Here is an 18,681-nt window from a genome sequence, read left to right on the forward strand (position 1 = left end):
AAATTCCAGAGGGAAATCACAAGGTGCAATTTGAAGGGGACAAAGAAATAAAGAATGTATAGCCTCCCTCTATTTTAAATTAACTAATCCACTTTATTTTAATTATCCTTTAATTACATTTTAATTAAATACATGTTTGCCTCCTTCAAAACTGGTTATTTTTTCTCTCCAGTATGCTTATTGTTAAGGTATCTTATTTCACTATATAATGAAGAGACCTGCTCCATCTCTATGTTTATTCAAGTAACATTCTTTTGTTCCATCTCCAGTTATCCTTACCTGGTTTCTTTGTAGGTTCTGGCATCTTCTGTTTGGCTTGTGAGTTGGAAGGACCCTTTCACTGAGTGGCACTGCAAGGAGACTGAAGGACTCCCAAGACCCCCCTCCAAGAAATAGAAGCCCCCTCCTGCTCCTCCCTCTTGTTCCCCTTCTGTTGTCAGCACCACCACCTTATCAACAGTACAGAGGCACTTGACAAAATTCCTCTGCCAGGATAAATATAGCTGAGTTCCATGTGTCAGAGAGTGTGAACCATCCAAGACAGGCCCCACTGTATGTTCAATGGAGGACTTACATACACCCCAGTGCCCAAAACGATGTCCTTGTGTATCCTTCTCCATGGCATATAATTGTGTCTTTAATTAAGTATATGGAACCTCAACATATCAATGTAAATTCCAACACTATGAACAGCTGAAGTTATACACTGGTACCGGTAAGTCCCATTCACTGAAATGGAGTGGAAGAGTGATACTTAATTTGGGCTGAATTGTATCTTATCATTTGGAACAGTGTTAGTGTACCAAATCTGCTCTGCAAAAGTATTCCTTGATGAGCTATCTAATCACAACAGAACTACTCTTCAACTTCGATCAATGTAGGGAAGTAAAGTTCTAGAGCTTATCTCCACAATCTCAAACCAAAACTCATCAGAGGTAAATAACAAGTTTGAAAACTGGAGTGGAATGGACTGGCCAATTTTAGTGCGCAGTTGTGTCAGACTTGTATGAGATAAATATTAGACCCAATCTCACATTCAGAAGGTATGTGTGAACTGGAGAGTATTTTTCTTCTTTTACTAATGCTACTGTGCTGTTGACTACCAGGTGGCAGCATTGCAGTAATAATCCATTTTATCCATCCTGAATTGCCATTTGTGAACTTTCAGAGGTATCTTGAACCTCAGAATTCATTCAGTCCTACCAGTAAAGGAGATGTTGGGGTCACCAGTTAAGCAGTGAGTTTCAAGAGATTCTTTTTAAAGTATCAAGGAGAGATGATGTAGGATTTTTGATTACTTCTGGAAGAAAGTGAATTAAAAGCTTGTATGACGATCACCTGGCAGTATTTCCTCCTAATGTCAGAGGAAGGGAAAAAAGGAGTAAATGGCAAGAATTTAGCCAGCATCAGTCTGAAGGGCTTCTGTACCATTCTTTTCATATCATGGAAAAATTCTTCATGGTTCATCCCAGTGTACGTTCATGAATATTTTTCATGTTCTGAAAGAGGTATCAACTTTAAGCTTCAACTTCAAGTGCCTTTATCCCTGGTATCATAAGAAAGCAGAGACCAGCCAAGGAACACCAAGAGTCAATTAATGCTCCTTTCAGCTGACCATTTAATGCCCCAATTTCTGAGCTTTGACAGCTCTTGGAATAACAAAAAATACATCCACTTCTGCTTTACTCAGAGAGCAAAAAAGATAAATGCTGCTTACATAAACAGGGAAAATCAGGATGTGAAGGTGTTTTATTTTTTAAAACATGGTTTGTAAATAAACAGGATTAATATTTGGAATCAGAGTGCCTGTAAAATCTACTGCAGAGCTCTAAAATTCAGGTGAGAGGCAGGTTGAGTAAGAGCTGCTGGGAAGGAGAAAATGGACTGCTCTGAAGGATTACAATATTTTAAGATATGACAATTTAAGCTATACTGCAATTGAGATGAAAGGGATTTGATTTGGCTGCCCAAGGAGGACAATAGCATGTGATCCCAAGGATTGTAGAGCCAATGCAGCACCAAAGCCCAGGATGAAGTGTTGAATCTCACATGAAATTATTCTGAAAACCTCATCGTCAGCTAATGCATTTGATCTAAGAAAACAGCGTTTTTCTTAATACTCAATTTGGATCTAGGAAAATTATATAACCCAGTTGAAACTTGGAGTTTACCTTGTGGTTGCATTCATTGCTATTATGACTGAATATGCTTTTAAATAATTGGCAAAACAAAAATGGAAACAACTTGAATGCCACAACTTCCTTCAATGATTAAGTTGCTTTTTGAATGTATTTCTTTAATAGGTAAAGTTTTCAAAACAATTTTGTGTCTTATTTATCCCAGTTGTATCTTAAGAAATCAGATGTCTGAAGTTGAAACTATTCTGTACATATCTCCCTGATCCAAATCCTATGGAGAAATGTCAAGGGGACCAATTTCTTTTTTATTACAACCTGTTCCTCCATTCAATAGCTTCTTGGTTTGTACATACTAGCAGCTGACCATACTTAGTCTTCTGTTTTTAATAGCAATTTAATCTGTTCTTGGTGCTCATTTTTGAGGACTAGGAGCAGATTTCCTTATTAAGTAGTAAGCATGCGTGCCCATATATTTGCACAAGAAAACAACCTAGAAAGTTTTTTGTTTTTTAAAGACAGCTGAGAATTTAGGAAAGGAGATTGAAATAGCTCTGAAAAGGATGGTCACAATCTAATTCACGAGTCCCTATAAATCCAGAGTTCTGCTATTACCAGGATTTGTTACCATGATAAACAATCTTTTTTTGGTCAAGGAAAAATTGAAAATTAGAGAACATATCTTGGCCACTGCCACATATTCTTTTGACTCCTTCTGCTTAATGCTGTTGGCTTTCCTATCCCTACTGACTTATTACTATTTGCTTCTTTAAAAAATAAATAAATGCTGCAAAGCCAAATGTCAACATTTAGCCTCATTTCTATTTCCAAGAATGCCTCTTAGTCACATAGTTATTCTGAGAACTAGGCAGCTATAGTCTAGTCAGTGCTTTGTTTAGAAGTAGGCCCAGCAGAAAGAAAGAAAAAGCGAAGATGAGCTGAAGTGGTATCAGTCATCCTGGAGGACAAAAGATGGCTAGAAGAAATCTCACGTAACAGACATGAGGTAAACGGAGGATTCACTTTGCCCTGTGCTCACTACAGCAGCTATGGTTTGAATAGGGGAGTCTCCCATGGCAGACAGTCTGCTGGTTCAATGAAAAAAATGCAAAAGGACTACATCGGGAGGCTCAAGGTTCAACCTAGTCTGTCACAAAACTGCCCTAGTTCCTATAGCCTGTGTGCATTGTCCCTGCAACCCTGCACAGTGGGTTGCCTTTTTTGGAAAAGTCTCAAATTGTTGACTCACATACAACATGCAATCCATGATCGTATGTAGGCCTCTTTTCCAGAAAGGCTAAAACATGGTCATTTCCTGTTCTTTTGATGAGATGTTTAAACTGGCATGACACAAAGAAAAGACATTACCTCATCTGCTTGGTGCTCGCTTCATACAACCCCTAAATGTCCACCATTTATTTATTGCTGGGTGGGACTCAGCAAATGACCTCACAACCTTCTTTAGCCGAAATTTCTTTGGAACATTTTTCCTGCCATAGAAACCAAGCCAAGAGCTAATTGGAGAGATTTCATAAGTCCCCCAATGTTGTGGGGGCAGAGGAGTGGCTCCCACATGAGGAAAGAGCCTCGCTCTAAGCGATATTTTTATACAATATTTTGATCAATATTAAGTTTCTGTTGCTTCCCATAAGTTAAAATGGAGAGTTTTTGATTATAGCTGGAATGGAATGTGTGTGCAACAATAAAAAAATGGGTGGGTCAGAATTACAGAGTTTAAATGGAATGATTGAAAAGTGCAGCTGAATAAACCATAACATTCTCTTCACAGCTGAGGGCTGAAAGTGGTCAAACAGGTGGAAATTCTCAATTAGTCATAGTTCAGATGTTTTTAGAAACAAATATTTGGGAAAACACGAAGGAGAAAACCACTTTGGAATTGAAATGAGAATTAAATCATACATTTAAAAACATGTGCAGACAAAAAAAATCCTCATTTTGCTTCTCTTCCAAATTGCAGTTCTTTGTCTCATACCATTAGCTTGTTTTTCATGTTTATCATAAAATATGATACAAACTAAATTATAGCTTATTAGGTAATGGTGCTATAGGCATCACATGTAGTAGAAACATGTTCCAAAATTTCAATGTATCTATACAGTGAAATTAAACAATTGTAATAAATACTTCAGAAAATTGAAAAGGAACTAAACAGCACAGGGACTCTTAATTTATTTACTGTAGAAAACTGGGGGAGTTCCAGATTCTTCTTCGTAAAGAATCAATAACTGCCAAGGAATTAAACTCTGAAAAAGATTTCTCAAAGCAAATCCTCTCATAATCATTTTAGGGGTAGATAAAAGCAACCTCTCTTGGTTCTTGAAATGAACAGGGGAAATTCCACCCCAAAATTCCAAAAAATTGTGATGGAAGAGGTCTGTTCTCTCCATCTGGAACCCACCAAGTAGGAGAAGAAAGAGACAAGATCTTGGGGATGGATTAATGCCATGATCTCAGTGCTTTGGGAACAGGATTATGGCTTCCATAACAATTTCTTTTCTGGAAAAACATGGTATTTGTTCAGGAAAGCTATGCCTATGACTGTGGCTCCTTATGATCAATATGGCCAAGCTCAGTAATTTCAAGGCAGGGCAGATATATATAATCCTCTGAATTGAGAAAAATTGTCCTGAGACCACAGGGTGTACACTGTGTGCTTGTGACATTGCATGTGATAATGTAGGTGCATAACTCATATTTGCATCACAACCTCATGATGTCATTGGGGTTTGCAATGGACATCCATGGCTGGAACCCTTTATCTGCAAGGGTTTACATTAGTTACCATTGGTATTCTTCTATACTTCCTATATGTTTCTCTTAACTGTAAAGAGGTCTCTAACTATGTTTTACAGAAGTGGTGTAAAATCTTTATATCAGTATGAAGCATCAGCTTAGAAGATCAGAAGGAATAAATATTTCAATATCACTATTGGGGAAGCAGTAACAGTCCATGCTGTTGTACATCTTATTGCTTCTGTGCCCAGGGAAATGGTGAAGTATGTATATCACAAGCAAGGTAGGACCCCATAGCTCAATGGTAATCACATGATTTTGATCAAGAAGACTCTTCACCTGGGGTTCTTTCTCTAACATCTCCATTAGGGCTTGGAGAGATCTATTTGTAAGATAGCTCAAAAACAGCTAAGATTATCTGGATTAATGTAGAAGATATGATTTCATTATATCTGATTTTATTAAATATTTAATGTTAATAATACTTGCACAATAAGATATTTTTCCAAAGTCTGCAGATTTCTCTCTAGCCATGGAGAAATCTAGCAGAATCTTTATTAATGCTAATTTAAAAGCTGTAAGGCTAAGGCAGTCTTTGAAGATCAGCTAATACTGTCTGAGAAATAAAAACACTTCATTGGCTATGTGTTTTAATTACAGCACAATCAAATATTTTCTGAAAAGAACATACCTATACATTTCTTTCTCTTAAAAAAAAAGTCCCTACTGTGTCCAGCTTGTTGTATAGATGCAGAAATAACTTGTAGGAATGTCAAAGCTGAAAAGGGAATTCGTACCAGAGAAGATGTTGATGAAAACCTCAGTAAGAATGAGGGCCCGGAGAGGTTACAGCAACTCTGTTGCTAGGTCCAACCCATATTTGTCTCTACAATTTGGCTTTTGGGGAATCCTGGACTCTCGTTCAGAGAGGAAAGCTTTTTCTATCACTGCTGCTCTTTCCCATCACTTCATCACTAAACTGATACGTGAGCTTCTTCTTCACTTTCTTGACCTCCCCAGTCTTCCCGTAATTTCGCAATGCCCGTGCCATTTTCTGGTAGGTCATTTTCTTGCGATTGCCTTTCTGAATGCCCCAGCGGTGAGCCAGTGCTTCTTTGTGCTTAGAGGAGAACTGGAAGGTGCCTTTTTCCTTATCCACCCACCAGATGCTATCCTTCATATCTCCGCTTCGAAGCAGGTCGAGAAGAAATTGGTACAGTCGGATTTTCTTCTTACTACCTATATGAAGAAATAAAAAAAGAACTCCATAAGGGGCAATAGGAATACAGAAGCTTCTTTATATACAACTGACAGCAGTTCGTGATGAGTGTATTGTAACCAAGTGCTATTCTTGCCATACACTTCCAAACTAATGTAGGAATTCAAGCCAAGTCCCAAAATACTAGAGAATTCCTGGAAGCCTGGCACTCAGACAAATTGGCTATCAACAGGCACATAGACATAAACAACATCTACATATTATTCAAAAGGGACAATCAAAAAGTCGAAGGAAACAAAAAGACCAAAACAGCTCATCCCAGCAATCAACACTCAGACGAGCAGAGATTAACATCAGGATTAACATTAGTACAACAATCAAGAAGCAAACACACCTAAATCAAGGACCTGCCAAACACGCTATTAGTAGACAACAGGCAATCAAAGAACCATCAAGACTACTCCTACCAGCATTGACAGGGCAAGCCTCCAGTATATAAATGACAGCAAACCCCACTCCCTTCTAGCACTGGTGATGTTATCTAGTTTGCAAAATATCTGCAAGAAAACAACCAAGCTCAGAGAACACTGAGGATTCCACACAATATATAAATGCCTGGGTTTACTCATTGCACATAACCATAATGAAGTTTGATGTTGTTTTAGCATTATATGTAAATATAGTTATATTTTATAAACTATAATTTATGGCATATAGGTAATCTTTTTCTGGCTGAGACTGCACCATTCCCATCTTTTCATCTTCTAAGGCCCATCACACATATGGCAACAATGCAATGATGTCCACAGAGATGGCAGGGTCAGGTGTTTGGGACTTTGAGCTCTGATTTTATTAAAACTAGGAGCACCTATTTTCTAGCTATTTTATCAAATCTCTGGAAGAATATCACCACCACATTCTGAGTTTTGCTGCTGTATTTTGTTAGGGTAATAGAGGGGTATCACCTGGGGGAGGTGATGGGTTCTCCAAGGACCATGAAAACAGGATGGGAACCTGCAGGTTTATCCTTAGGCTGCAAGCTGCAAAAGTCAGCATTGGGTTTCTCTCACAGTCCAAGCCAACATGGCCACAAATGTCAGTGCCCAGGTACTGGACAGGGAGGGGACAGGCTCATAATGATTTAAATAGCCAATAGAAATGGAGCAGTTTCTTGCCCTTGACAACATTTCCAGCCTTGACACTGAGATGTGAGAGATTATTCACATGGGAAGGTTCAGGAGAAGAGGGAAAATGGTACTAATAGTAGATCAACCAAAGACAACTTCAGTATGCATTCACAGCAAACTGGGAGATGAGATAAGTAACCTTAAAATGATTACTAATATGTCTTCAAACTGCCAGTAAGCAAATTGTGAGGATGAATATGTAATTTTCACTTCAAACCTAGATTAAAGAATTAAATGAAATGTTTTCTTTTTAATATATATTTGAAAAGTGGCTGGAAGGGGAAAACAATCAGAGCCATTACCAGGTGAGCAAAGGCCACAATCAATGGGATTCTACCAGTTGGTCGGAGAAAAAGAGGAAGGCCAAAAAAAAGCTGGTGCCAAACATTTCAGGAAAACCTGAAAAGGATCAGTCTTAATGGAAGGACGTGGAGACTGTAATTGCAAATCAAGAACTGTGGAGTACGCTTGTAGCTCAATGTGCTTAGCGCAGGATGTAACCCCCCCCCCAAAACACAAAATAGCAATGAGAGAAAACTTAACAAGGACAGGAAAGGAGTTATCAAAAGAAAAGGAAATTTCAGTTTTGAGATAGTAGAGTTATAAGGGAAGAGAAGCAATGACAGAACAGGAAAGAAGAAAAAGAATACAATACAAAATTCAGCTTCTGTGGTATAGTTGCTAACCTGATTCTCCATTCATAACCCCAGGAGTGGGTTCCCCAATCTCAGTCTCTCCATCTGATACTTCCAAGGGTGGACTCTGCCTCTCTAGATCTTCTTCATCAGAACTGCGCTGATGAGAGGGATACACACACATTCGGGGCACAAAGGCAACCTGTTCAGAGATAGGAGGCTTGTCAGATAAGTCATACAAGGGGAAGGTGTGCCAAGAAGGGAGATGGATGTAGTAGCCTTTCTTTCAAACATCTCCTAAGTAGCTTCAAATGTGTGTCTGCGTTATCGGGCCATCTCACAGGAAGATGCAAAAGGACAGGCTACCGTTGCAGGAAAAATCCAAATACTTTGGTTAATTCTGTTTTTGTTTGTCATTAGGCTACAGAAGCAAACCTCTCTGCTTCTTCACAAGTACAGGAAATAAATGACAAATAGGCCTGAAGCAAGAGGGGTAAGAAGGGGCAAATTGAGAAGATACAAAATGGCTCTTAGTTTGTAACTTATTCTAGCAGTCAGACTGTAGACTTCTGAGGTTTTTCTGTTGTAGAAGTTGTTCCAAAATATCTCAGTAAGGAATGTGCAATTAAGTTGCTTCAGGGGTACGGTGATGGGTGGTTAATGACTCGGCAGATTAACTGGAGATGACTACAGTGGAACGGGTTGGGATTGAGTAACATTGTATGTACACTTCCTGCTAGCTCTTCAAGGGTAAAACTACTGACCTTAACCACAGAGTCACCTTGAGTGCTTTGTAGTTAAACTGCAGCTTAAACGTAGGCATTAGATTGGCCACCAACGTTTAATTTAAAATTAAACCCAGAGCAAATGTCCATCATATGAAACAGCTAAAGAACACCCAGGGAAAGCAAGACTTTTATTTAAGGCTTATAAAACATCCAGAGAGGAGTGTCTGAGACACATTTTTACTACAGTGGAAATTCAGTAACAGTTTGGAAGCTCCTCCAGTGGTGACATGCTGGAAGATATTGGGGGGGGGGAGTGTGAAACGTTTTCATTTATGCTAGTGAGATGTCTCCATGAGTTTTGCATGGAGAATTAACTGTCCCTAGTATTAAACTGTTACACTTTGGGGAAGAATGAGAAGGAAAGAGATGACATGGTAAATCTCAATTTAAATGGATGATGGAATATATATCTAAAAACTCCATTCTGTTCTTATTAATTTTTTTTGTTTTTAAGTGTAGTTTTAAGTGTGGAACACCATGCCCTCAGTCTACTTGGGGTTGAGAGAAAAGGTACTTGGGAGGCAATTCACCTTGAGGAGAAATCCAGTGTAAAATATCCTATGACCTTTTGGTGCCATATAATGATCATTCAGAGGTTTGCAGCCCAGATACGGTATGCCTAGTTTGGGATTCTGCTAAGAAACCACCTTTACTATTTTTTCTAATATTAAACCAGAAAAATGGCTTCTGCCTATTCTCAGCATATTTGAACAAACATTACCATTCAGATTGTCTAGGACAGGGGTAGGCAATCTTGGCTCTTTTATGACTCGTGGACTTCAACTCCCAGAATTCCTGAGCCAGCATAGCTGGCTCAGGAATTCTGGGAGTTGAAGTCCATGAGTCATAAAAGAGCCAAGGTTGCCTATCCCTGGTCTAGGAATTAATGTTTTGCCTCTATTCTACTATTCCAAGTGCTGAACTTGTGATATTAATGCTATTTGTTGGAGAGTGAGCATTTTCTAAAGTGAACAAGAAATATATTAACTACAGTGAGTGGCTACAGCTGCTTGGATACACCCAACAGTGGCCACTAAGAGTCACCATCAGTGGTGCTTCCCTACATAGGCAACACAAGAGCGGGAATGAAGAAAAAAAAATATGGGTGCTTTCTGTTCCCTCCTACATGGAAAAATGTCTGGGAGGATGTACGATGATGGGGATGGTAATATTTTAAATGTATTGGCTGCCCAATTCCAACTCCTTTACATTGCAAAGAAGGGAAGAAGACAAAGAATTAACAGTTCTGTTCCTCTCTTTCATTCATGATTACTGAGAATGTCCCTCCTTGGGCTGGTAGCAGGTTCAGGAGAGTATTTTTACTGCAAACCTGGCAGGGAATAGCACATTAAAAATAAACTGTTCCCTGGGTCTCACTCTGTTGGTTCCACCTGCTATTTCTGGTAAAAAAAAATAACAAAAAATCCTAAACTGATAATAATATAACTTCAAATGATGTGTTTAACTGCATGGATAAATTAGCCTTTCTGTTAGCCTGGAAAAGATGTATCTGCTTTTTTAAAATATTAAACAAAAGTGATATAATCCTATGTATAATGCTTAGTTTCTTGTTCTCTTAAAATTCTCTTTGTGATGGTATTAATTTGTCCTAGTTTTAATAATAATAATAATAATAATAATAATAATAATAGTAATAATAATAATAATAATAACAATAATAAAGTTGGAAGGGACCTCGGAGGTCATTTAGTCCAACCCCCTGCTCAGGCAGGAAACCCTATACCATTTCGGACAAATGGCTGTCCAGTCTCTTCTTAAAAACTTCCAGTGTTGGAGCATTCACCGCTTCTGGAGGCAGGTTGTTCCACTGGTTAATTGTTCTAACTGTCAGGAAATTTCTCCTTAGTTCTAGGTTGCTTCTCTCCTTGATTAGTTTTCTTCCGTTGCCTTGGAAAATAGCTTGACTCCCTCTTCTTTGTGGCAGCCCCTGAGATATTGGAACACTGCTATCATGTCCCCCCTCGTCCTTCTCTTGATTAAACTAGACATACCCAATTCCAGCAGCCGTTCCTTATATGCTTTAGCCTCCAGTCCCCTAATCATCTTTGTTGTTCTTCTCTGTACTCTTTCTAGAGTCTCAACATCTCTTTTACAGCGCGGTGACCAAAACTGGATGCAGTATTCCAAGTGTGGCCTTTTATTAAACTAAATGTTAGAAAATAGGAATAATCCTTGCCTATTGAGTTATCTAAGTTTCTAACGTTGTTGTTCAGAACCTACTCCCCTTATAGTTTGCTATTACATTATCTTTGGGGGTCTAGAAAAATACCTACATTTGGATTATATGGGTTCAGATTTGTACCTGGTGGTTGTGGTTGAGTCCAAGATGTGTGACAGGAATCCCAGAGTCGAGAACATGCATCTGTTCTATCTCCATGTGCCGGTAGAGCTGCTGGAGCTGTGGTGGCTGTACACTTTGCAGCTCTGCAAAATGATTGTCTCCAAAGCTCTCAAATTCAGTGTGCAGATGATGGGGATGATATTCCCAGTAGTGGTCTGATGGAGTTAAAAGCAGTTCACCTGGTAACACAGAATTAAGAAGAAAAAAAAAACCCCATGGTTGTTCATATCTGCACAACAGAAGGAGGATTGCTAAATCTACCTAGTTCATATTCAGTCCATATTAAGATTAGATTCCATGTGGAATATATGGAATTTGAATTATGTTCTAATATCAGAATTCAACAGGACATTCAACAAGGTCCACTTGGGTAGTTCATTGTTTATAGTTTATTATGATTTCTTTAGTAGCACCATCCTTGCTTGGAGGGGAGGCGTTGGGGTGAGAATTCCATGGCTGGGGAGTCATTGCTACTCTTTGCCTAATCCAAAAAGCTGGAGGAAATGAGTGGAGAAACTGCCTGGATCCAGAGAAAGAAAGAGCAATTTTGGGAATGAGGAGAAATGGACGTCTGAGTCCGATGGTGAATGATAAGCATAGCATCTACAGTAATAACTCCACATGGCAGCTATGTGCAGTGCTTAGAATTATTTCCTTATAGCACAGCTGTGCCAACTTGGTATGTGAATGGCATATAATCCTGAAACAAACTAGAATAACTATTGCCGCACAGTGATAGCATTTTAAACAATCTACACTCCGGCTATTTGTATGCATCGACATCTGGCTTATTATTATAATTTGGTATAGCATTATCCCAAACAGCTTCATGGGAAATGGATGCCATGCAAAAATGTCATTAGTACAAGTGTCACAATCTGGCTGGTTGTATTGATAAGTTACTTATGATTTCAGGAGCTACATGAAAATTAAAACACACTCCAATTTTTTATGATATACAATAGTTGATAATTGTCTCTGAATGAATTAAAAGTTTATAAGACACAATTTTTATCAGTATGTTGAGAAACAAAAACAAATAATCAGACAAACAATGGTTTTCTCTGTGCCAAGAAATTTAATAGCCAGTTCTAAGTTTGCACTCAATTTTCCAAGATAGAATGGGGCAACACAGCTGTTTGGTTATCCCAATCACATCCAGACAGCTGCTTAAATTTCTGGCCTGTGTGTTTTAGAATCCCCACAGGCTTCAGTCCTATTCTTAATAAAATGTGATACTTGGTATCAAAAATGGAAAACTTTTCAGTGATCATGTGTTGTTCTAGGAACCCTCCCAAAAGATGGAAACAAAAATTGCCTCCAACCTGAGAAGACTGTCAACTTGTATGCGATTCTGATGATCCGAATTTGAAACCACATGAAATGTGGTAAACTTGCAAAATTTGAAACCTTTGAGAAATGGAAGTGTTAAAAATGTCTGAATCAATATACCAAAGCTGAAATCGTTCACACAAGAAGTAAATGCTGTTAACTGGTGATTCATCTCTCTTCCTCTATTTTCCTGCAGCTGCATTCTTTCTAAAAAAAAAGTAGACTTATAATCTGGATATCGTCTTTGCTCCCTGTGTGTCACTGAGGAGTAAAGTGGCCTTTACAATATAAGATTTGTAACCTAGTTATGCTGTTTCTTAGCTTCCATTTTAATGCCCTGTTAACTATTTCTTTGGATGATGGCTATCCATTGAATATTTAAAATTTAGGCAAAAACCTATATAATTTTATTTAAAAGGAAGACTAGGCCATTACTCTCTCACCTGACCCTTTTCTGAATCCATTTTAAACTGCTTCTTTTTGACCTTTAAAACTATTCCTAACTTAACATCTTGGTACTTGATGTTCTTCTGTTGATGAATCACCTGTTCCCCAGATGTATCTATGATGATCTGAAATAGACATCCAAGGTCCTTCGCCCAGTGTTCCTGATAAGTGATGTCCACAAGTGACTGTACAGATGAAGGGCTTTTCCGCAAATGCCCTTCTCAAAGTATTGAATATTTGCCCTCAAAAAGTCTGGGGACTTATGTAATGTTTTTCTAGTGCAAGACAAATATCAAAATTTTCTCCAGCTTTGTGTTTTTAACATTTTATTTTTCTGCTTTGTGGTTTGAACAAAATTTATGCTGTGGAGCTAAGTTCCTTTCCTCTCTCATTATAAAATCATCGTTTAACTTTACAGGGATATTTTATTGAGTTTACTCTAATGCATTTTTTGTAGTTGTGAATATTTTATATTGAAAAATTTCCCAGAAAAGCACTCTATTTTTCTCTTCTTTTCTTACTGTCATTCCTGTAATGACACAATGAGCTGTTTTGAGCCAGCATTGTGATCTTATCTCTCTCTTCACTCTCCTTTGCTATGTGTGCTGTGGCCATTTGGTGCTCTATGGTACTAAAAAAAGTGAGATAAGACTGTCTACATCACAGTCTGGAGATGAGATATGGCCAATGTCATGGGAATGAGATGAAACTGGGGTTGCCAGCAAAAGTGTAAATCATTAATGAAGAAAGACTGATGATCAAGACAAGCTGGAAAAAGTTGGTTACCAAATGTTTTATTGTCTGTTAAAGCTACTGTGGTGCTGCATTATTATAAAGTGTGGGGCTCTATATGGTTTCCTTTCAGTCCCCAGCTCAACATTCTTATATGACTTCTAATATGGCTTCATGGGGGCCTTAAGAGCAATATTACCCTATGGTTATCCTTAGAAGAATATGTACTATTATGACAATGCTTAATTCAGACTTGGGTTCATGTAACTCAATATTCTTTCAGGTAGCAAAGATTCACATTACCAAGATTCACATATTGTCTGTTCTAGTCTTCCTATTTAGCTGGTGGAGCTGAGATTTAGATTTCTTTTGTTCCTTTCTTCTATCCCTAAGAACATGAAGAATAAAACTACTAATAACAGGTTGTTCGGATGGCTGAATATTGAACTTCCAGGCTTTGTGATTATGGAACCCTTTTGCTTGTTTTGTTTTGGTCTTATTTTGAATGCTTTGCTCTTCCAGTCAGCTGTATCTTTTCTATTTTTTATTTTTAAAAATCCTTCCTTCTCACTCCAGTGGGTGGGATGTATCTTGGGCTGGGAATCTAAGGTTTCTGTGCATTATCTTAGCTGTTCCTAACACTGCACTCTTCCGGATGAAGAGTTCTGATGTTGTTCTTGGGTTCTCTTGAAGCCACTCTCCCAATTTAGGAATCACAGTTTCAGGTGCTCCTGCCACCACCGGAACCACTTTGGCTTTTACTTTCCTCATCCTGTCTAATTCTTCCTTCAGGCTCTGGTGCGTTTGTTCATTTGTGTGTATGCGTAAATGTTAGAGCCAGTTTGGCTTAATGGTTAAGGCACCTGGCTAGAAATTGGGACACTGCAAGTTCTAGTGCTGCTTTAGGCCAAAGCCTTGGGCCAGTCATTTTCTCTCAGCCCTATGAAGGCAGCAATGGCAAACCACTCCTGAAAAACCTTGCCCAGAAGAGACTTGCAGAGACTTAGCCAGGCAATCTCCAAGAATCAGACACGATTGAATGGAAGAAATAAATATAAATATAAAAACTATATGTATAAAAATTTGGGACTTTGGAGGCTATAAATTAAATTACATGAATGAATGTCTGGCCTGCAAAGTAGCCTAACTCTTGTTCCAATTGCTGGGGACATGAGTGAGAGTGTGTTCTTTTGTTACTGTCTTGCTTATGAGCTTCAGAAGGAATCTGGTGGCCTCTATAAGGGACTGGAAACTGAACAAGGTAGTCTTTGGTGTGATCCATTAGATTTCTGGAAAGGATAAAAAACATTTTTAAAAAAATTACTAGGAGGCATGTGGCTTTTTTCATGTGGGAGTCATTTTGAAAACTGTCAATGTGAAGTGAAAGAGGATGTGAGAGAATGGTTTGGTATGGAGACAAGTAGAATGCTTGCTTTAATGGCATGAAAATGTTAAAGGAAAGAGACAAGGCTGAGTTTGCTCAAATTCACTGCTAAAGTAAAGAGTGAAATAATCGTCTCACTTTTTTTTTTTTTTTTACCAATGCTGTAGAGCAGTGTTTCTCAACCTTGACAATTTTAAGGCATGTGGACTTCAACTCCCAGAATTCCACAGCCAGCAATGCTGGCTGTGGAATTCTGGGAGTTGAAGTCCACATGCCTTAAAATTGTCAAGGTTGAGAAACACTGCTGTAGAGAAGTGTTCCTGCCATGAAGGGCTTTATTGTTTCTTGATGTGTTACTAATAGATAATAATAGTAACCTTTGACTCACATATAACTGCTAGGTTGTGAACACAGTTCATCTATCATTTTTATATTTATTCTAAGTTGTAGCACATTAATATAAGCATGATTACCAAGACATAATTTTTCCCCCTGGCCCCTTTTCCCCTCTGTGTGTCTGACTTGTATTGGATATCACTTGGAATCCTCATTTTTATCTCTGTAATAGTTTGCCAGCATTTCATATTGACAATAGAGAAGAGGAGAGATTCATTTGTAAGGAAAGGACGAAGTATTAAGGAAATGGAGTTCCTTAGAGAAGTACAGATTCCTGTGTCACTTCTCTCACCTTTTTATATAGAGATATCGAGTTCTTCCATACTGACCAGAAAATTAAAATTATATTTTTTAGTCTAATTCGAGTGTCTCATTTATACATACAAACACATTATGATATATGTTGTGAGGATGGGGATAAGACCAATTAGAGGAAGACGTTTCTTCTGAAAGTTGTGCACTATGATGAAGTATAAATATTTTAAATAAATATAAGTGCCTGCCATGAGAGGTAAGAGGGGGAAGTGACAAAAAACATGATCTTGCAATAAAAAACCCCACCCCTTATATACTTGCATGTGACAGTGTGACATAATTTGGACAGGGCGAAACTTGCATTTTTTCATTATGACACACATTTTGTCATTTTGTTGTGACTAGGGTTAGGAAAGGTTGCTTATGTAAATAAATACTTTCACTTTCTTTACAAAAGTGAATGAACATATATCCAAAACATTCCAGGGTGATAGTTTAAAGTCAAATGTATTTAATGTCAGATACATAAAGACCAAACAAGTAAGACATTATTTGCAATCATATATTGTGCTAAGCACAACATGCTTTTCCTTGATTTCAGTTTAACATGTTGCAACTCAGTCACTATTCCTTATAAACTATAGTTTACAGCTTAGCAACTGAATTCAGCCAATTATGGTTGATTCAATAAATAACCAGGTCAAGAAAACTGTAATTTCCTTACAGTTGGAGCAGTTATTTCTAAATCAGCTGGAATGGAAAAACAACCCATGATTTTCAGTCCAATTCCTTTCTGTTAAATAGGGCCAGTGCTAATCTAATTTTCAACACAACAGGGATTATAAAAATGTAAGCATTAGATAACTTTTGCCTTTTAATTATTATTTCTTGTTTGCTGATGAATTCAATATTATTCTTCAGGAGGTTCTGTAAAGTATTTTGGCAATTTAACTGTATGTCCGCTGGGCCTGCTTCACATTTCTTGTTGTGCCCATCTCCTTGGTTCCCAGTCATGGGGAACATCTTTAGTCTGCTTTCCCCAATTCTGTTACCTCCAAAGATACTTGCACAGAATGTTTACTTCTAGCATGGTCAGCCAGGGCATATATGAACCAGCCTGGCTAGAAATTTGGCTATTGATCTTACAGTCAAACATGCAGAGCTTGGCCTCTGAACCACGTTCTCAATTCCACCTATGTTGCTGCTGCAGATATTCCTATCCTGTCTATCACAGTATCAGAAAATACTGTGCAAAATCTAGAAGAGTGATTTGGTATTATTTGTGCTTAACTGGGAAGTACTTATTTATTATTGCCACCTCTGGAAGAATCCAGGACCCAAATTTGGCTGGTATAATGAAAATAGTTATCATTAACAGGACTTTCAGTCTTGCTATGATTTTTGAGATGCTGTTGTATCCACTAATAATTTCAGAAAAGTGGTGTTTACGTCATGCTAGGGCAAAGTGCTTTACAGCTATTGACTTTAAGTATTGTTGCAAAAAATGTAGTTAAAAGCTGTACTCATTCATCATCCTTCTTGAACAATCATAAATCTATTCCTCTGGTATTCCCAGATTTTTGGTAATTTACTTACCACCATGACTGTCTGCCTCACTGTTGAGATACTGGTAACTATCATGAGACTGTCTGTAGAGGTCTGATTCATAAGATACCAGGTCTTCAGAGGGCTGTGTAAAGAAGAGTTTATTGTCACATATGAAAAACAAAGACCAATGTTCCCCTTTATTCCCTGAAAGCAAATAAGACATTAAAACATGAGGTTGATAGGTGCCTCCAGAAACTATACTTCAAATCACAAGAAAGTCTTTTTAAAAATTAGCAAAGATGGACTTGTTTTAATATACAGTAGTCCTTTCATGTAGTCATGAAGCAGACAGGAATTGTTTTCTCCACTATTTAAAAACTGATCCTCAAGCATTTGGGGCTGGCCATATTTCTTGGCTCTTCATTTCAGTTAGGCATGACATTCCAAAATAAAATATCAATCATGGAAAATAACTGAAATACTTCTTCAAAATTTAATTCTGCTCCAATATTACTACTGTCCCTCCAGGAGTCATAATTCTGCTAAAAGATATACATAGATGGCAGTTTAGCTCTCTAGAACAGTCCTCAAATCTTTAATAACAATATTGTTGTTAGAATTTTATAGCAGTATCATGTCCACTGGGTTTCTCTCTGGGAGATAGTCCAGACGCTGGTGAAAAGCTACAGAACTTTCTGCCCTCTCCGAATTGTTTCATTGTTCATTTCTGAACCCAACATGGGAATGAGGACAACAGGATTGTTTTTATTCTTGGTTTTGTTTTGGTTGATTATGAGTGTTTTGCACTGAAATAATGCCATTTTGCCATGAAATACAAGGTATGATACAAGAGAAAAACAACCTTATCTATGGCCGCTCATTTACCAGGAAATGCTTGGTTGCAAAATGGGTGGCTTTAATTGTTTTATTCTTCTTTAAAAAGTTGTAGCTGATAATCATTATTACAAAATATTACTTAAATAAATCGATAGCTAAAACCTCTTCAAAGTCTGAGAAACCTCACTAGTATTGCGCCTGACTGCCTACACTGGATAGGGGCTGAAGTTGTTTTGACTGTAAAAATGATAGCTACATCTCAGGTCTAAAGAAATATGGAGAAAAAGACATATGAATACAAAAGTATGGATCAGGAATGAAGTATTTGTCACTGATACCTGCATTCTATACAAAAAGTAGATGAATGGCACGTGGCCATTCCAAAGGCATGGATTAGATGTGGTTCTATAGATTGGAATTTTAATACAAGATTTTGTATTAGGAGAAGAACTGCAGGTTGTTTTAGGAGATCTTTTTTAGCCCTGAAATTCTGCATAGAGATTTTTAAAATAAAATTTTAAAATAGCTTAATAATTAAAACGCTAGCACACACTGGGAGGTTGTAACTTGAATGGTAACTTGAATGGCTACAGGCAGAGGTTATTCCATATTTTGTCGTATTTTCCATATTTCCCATGGTGGAAATTTGGTTACCTATCCAGCAATAGTT

General features: G+C 37.8%; 1 protein-coding gene across 1 annotated transcript in view; it reads right to left on the bottom strand.

The window, feature by feature from the left end:
- Positions 1-5,358: 5,358 nt before the first annotated feature.
- The window catches only part of SPI1 (Spi-1 proto-oncogene), a 30,463-nt gene continuing 17,140 nt past the window's right edge, over positions 5,359-18,681 (bottom strand). The window contains exons 2-5 of the mRNA XM_015818655.1: positions 17,223-17,316; positions 11,042-11,259; positions 7,982-8,132; positions 5,359-6,128 (exon numbers count right to left, since the gene is read on the bottom strand). Coding sequence (XP_015674141.1) covers positions 5,812-6,128; positions 7,982-8,132; positions 11,042-11,259; positions 17,223-17,316 — 780 coding nt within the window. The 3' untranslated portion in view covers positions 5,359-5,811. The remainder of the gene's footprint in view (positions 6,129-7,981; positions 8,133-11,041; positions 11,260-17,222; positions 17,317-18,681) is intronic.

Source organism: Protobothrops mucrosquamatus, unplaced genomic scaffold (genome assembly GCF_001527695.2).
Source record: "Protobothrops mucrosquamatus isolate PMUCROS unplaced genomic scaffold, P.Mucros_1.0 scaffold775, whole genome shotgun sequence".
NCBI lineage: Eukaryota > Metazoa > Chordata > Lepidosauria > Squamata > Viperidae > Protobothrops > Protobothrops mucrosquamatus.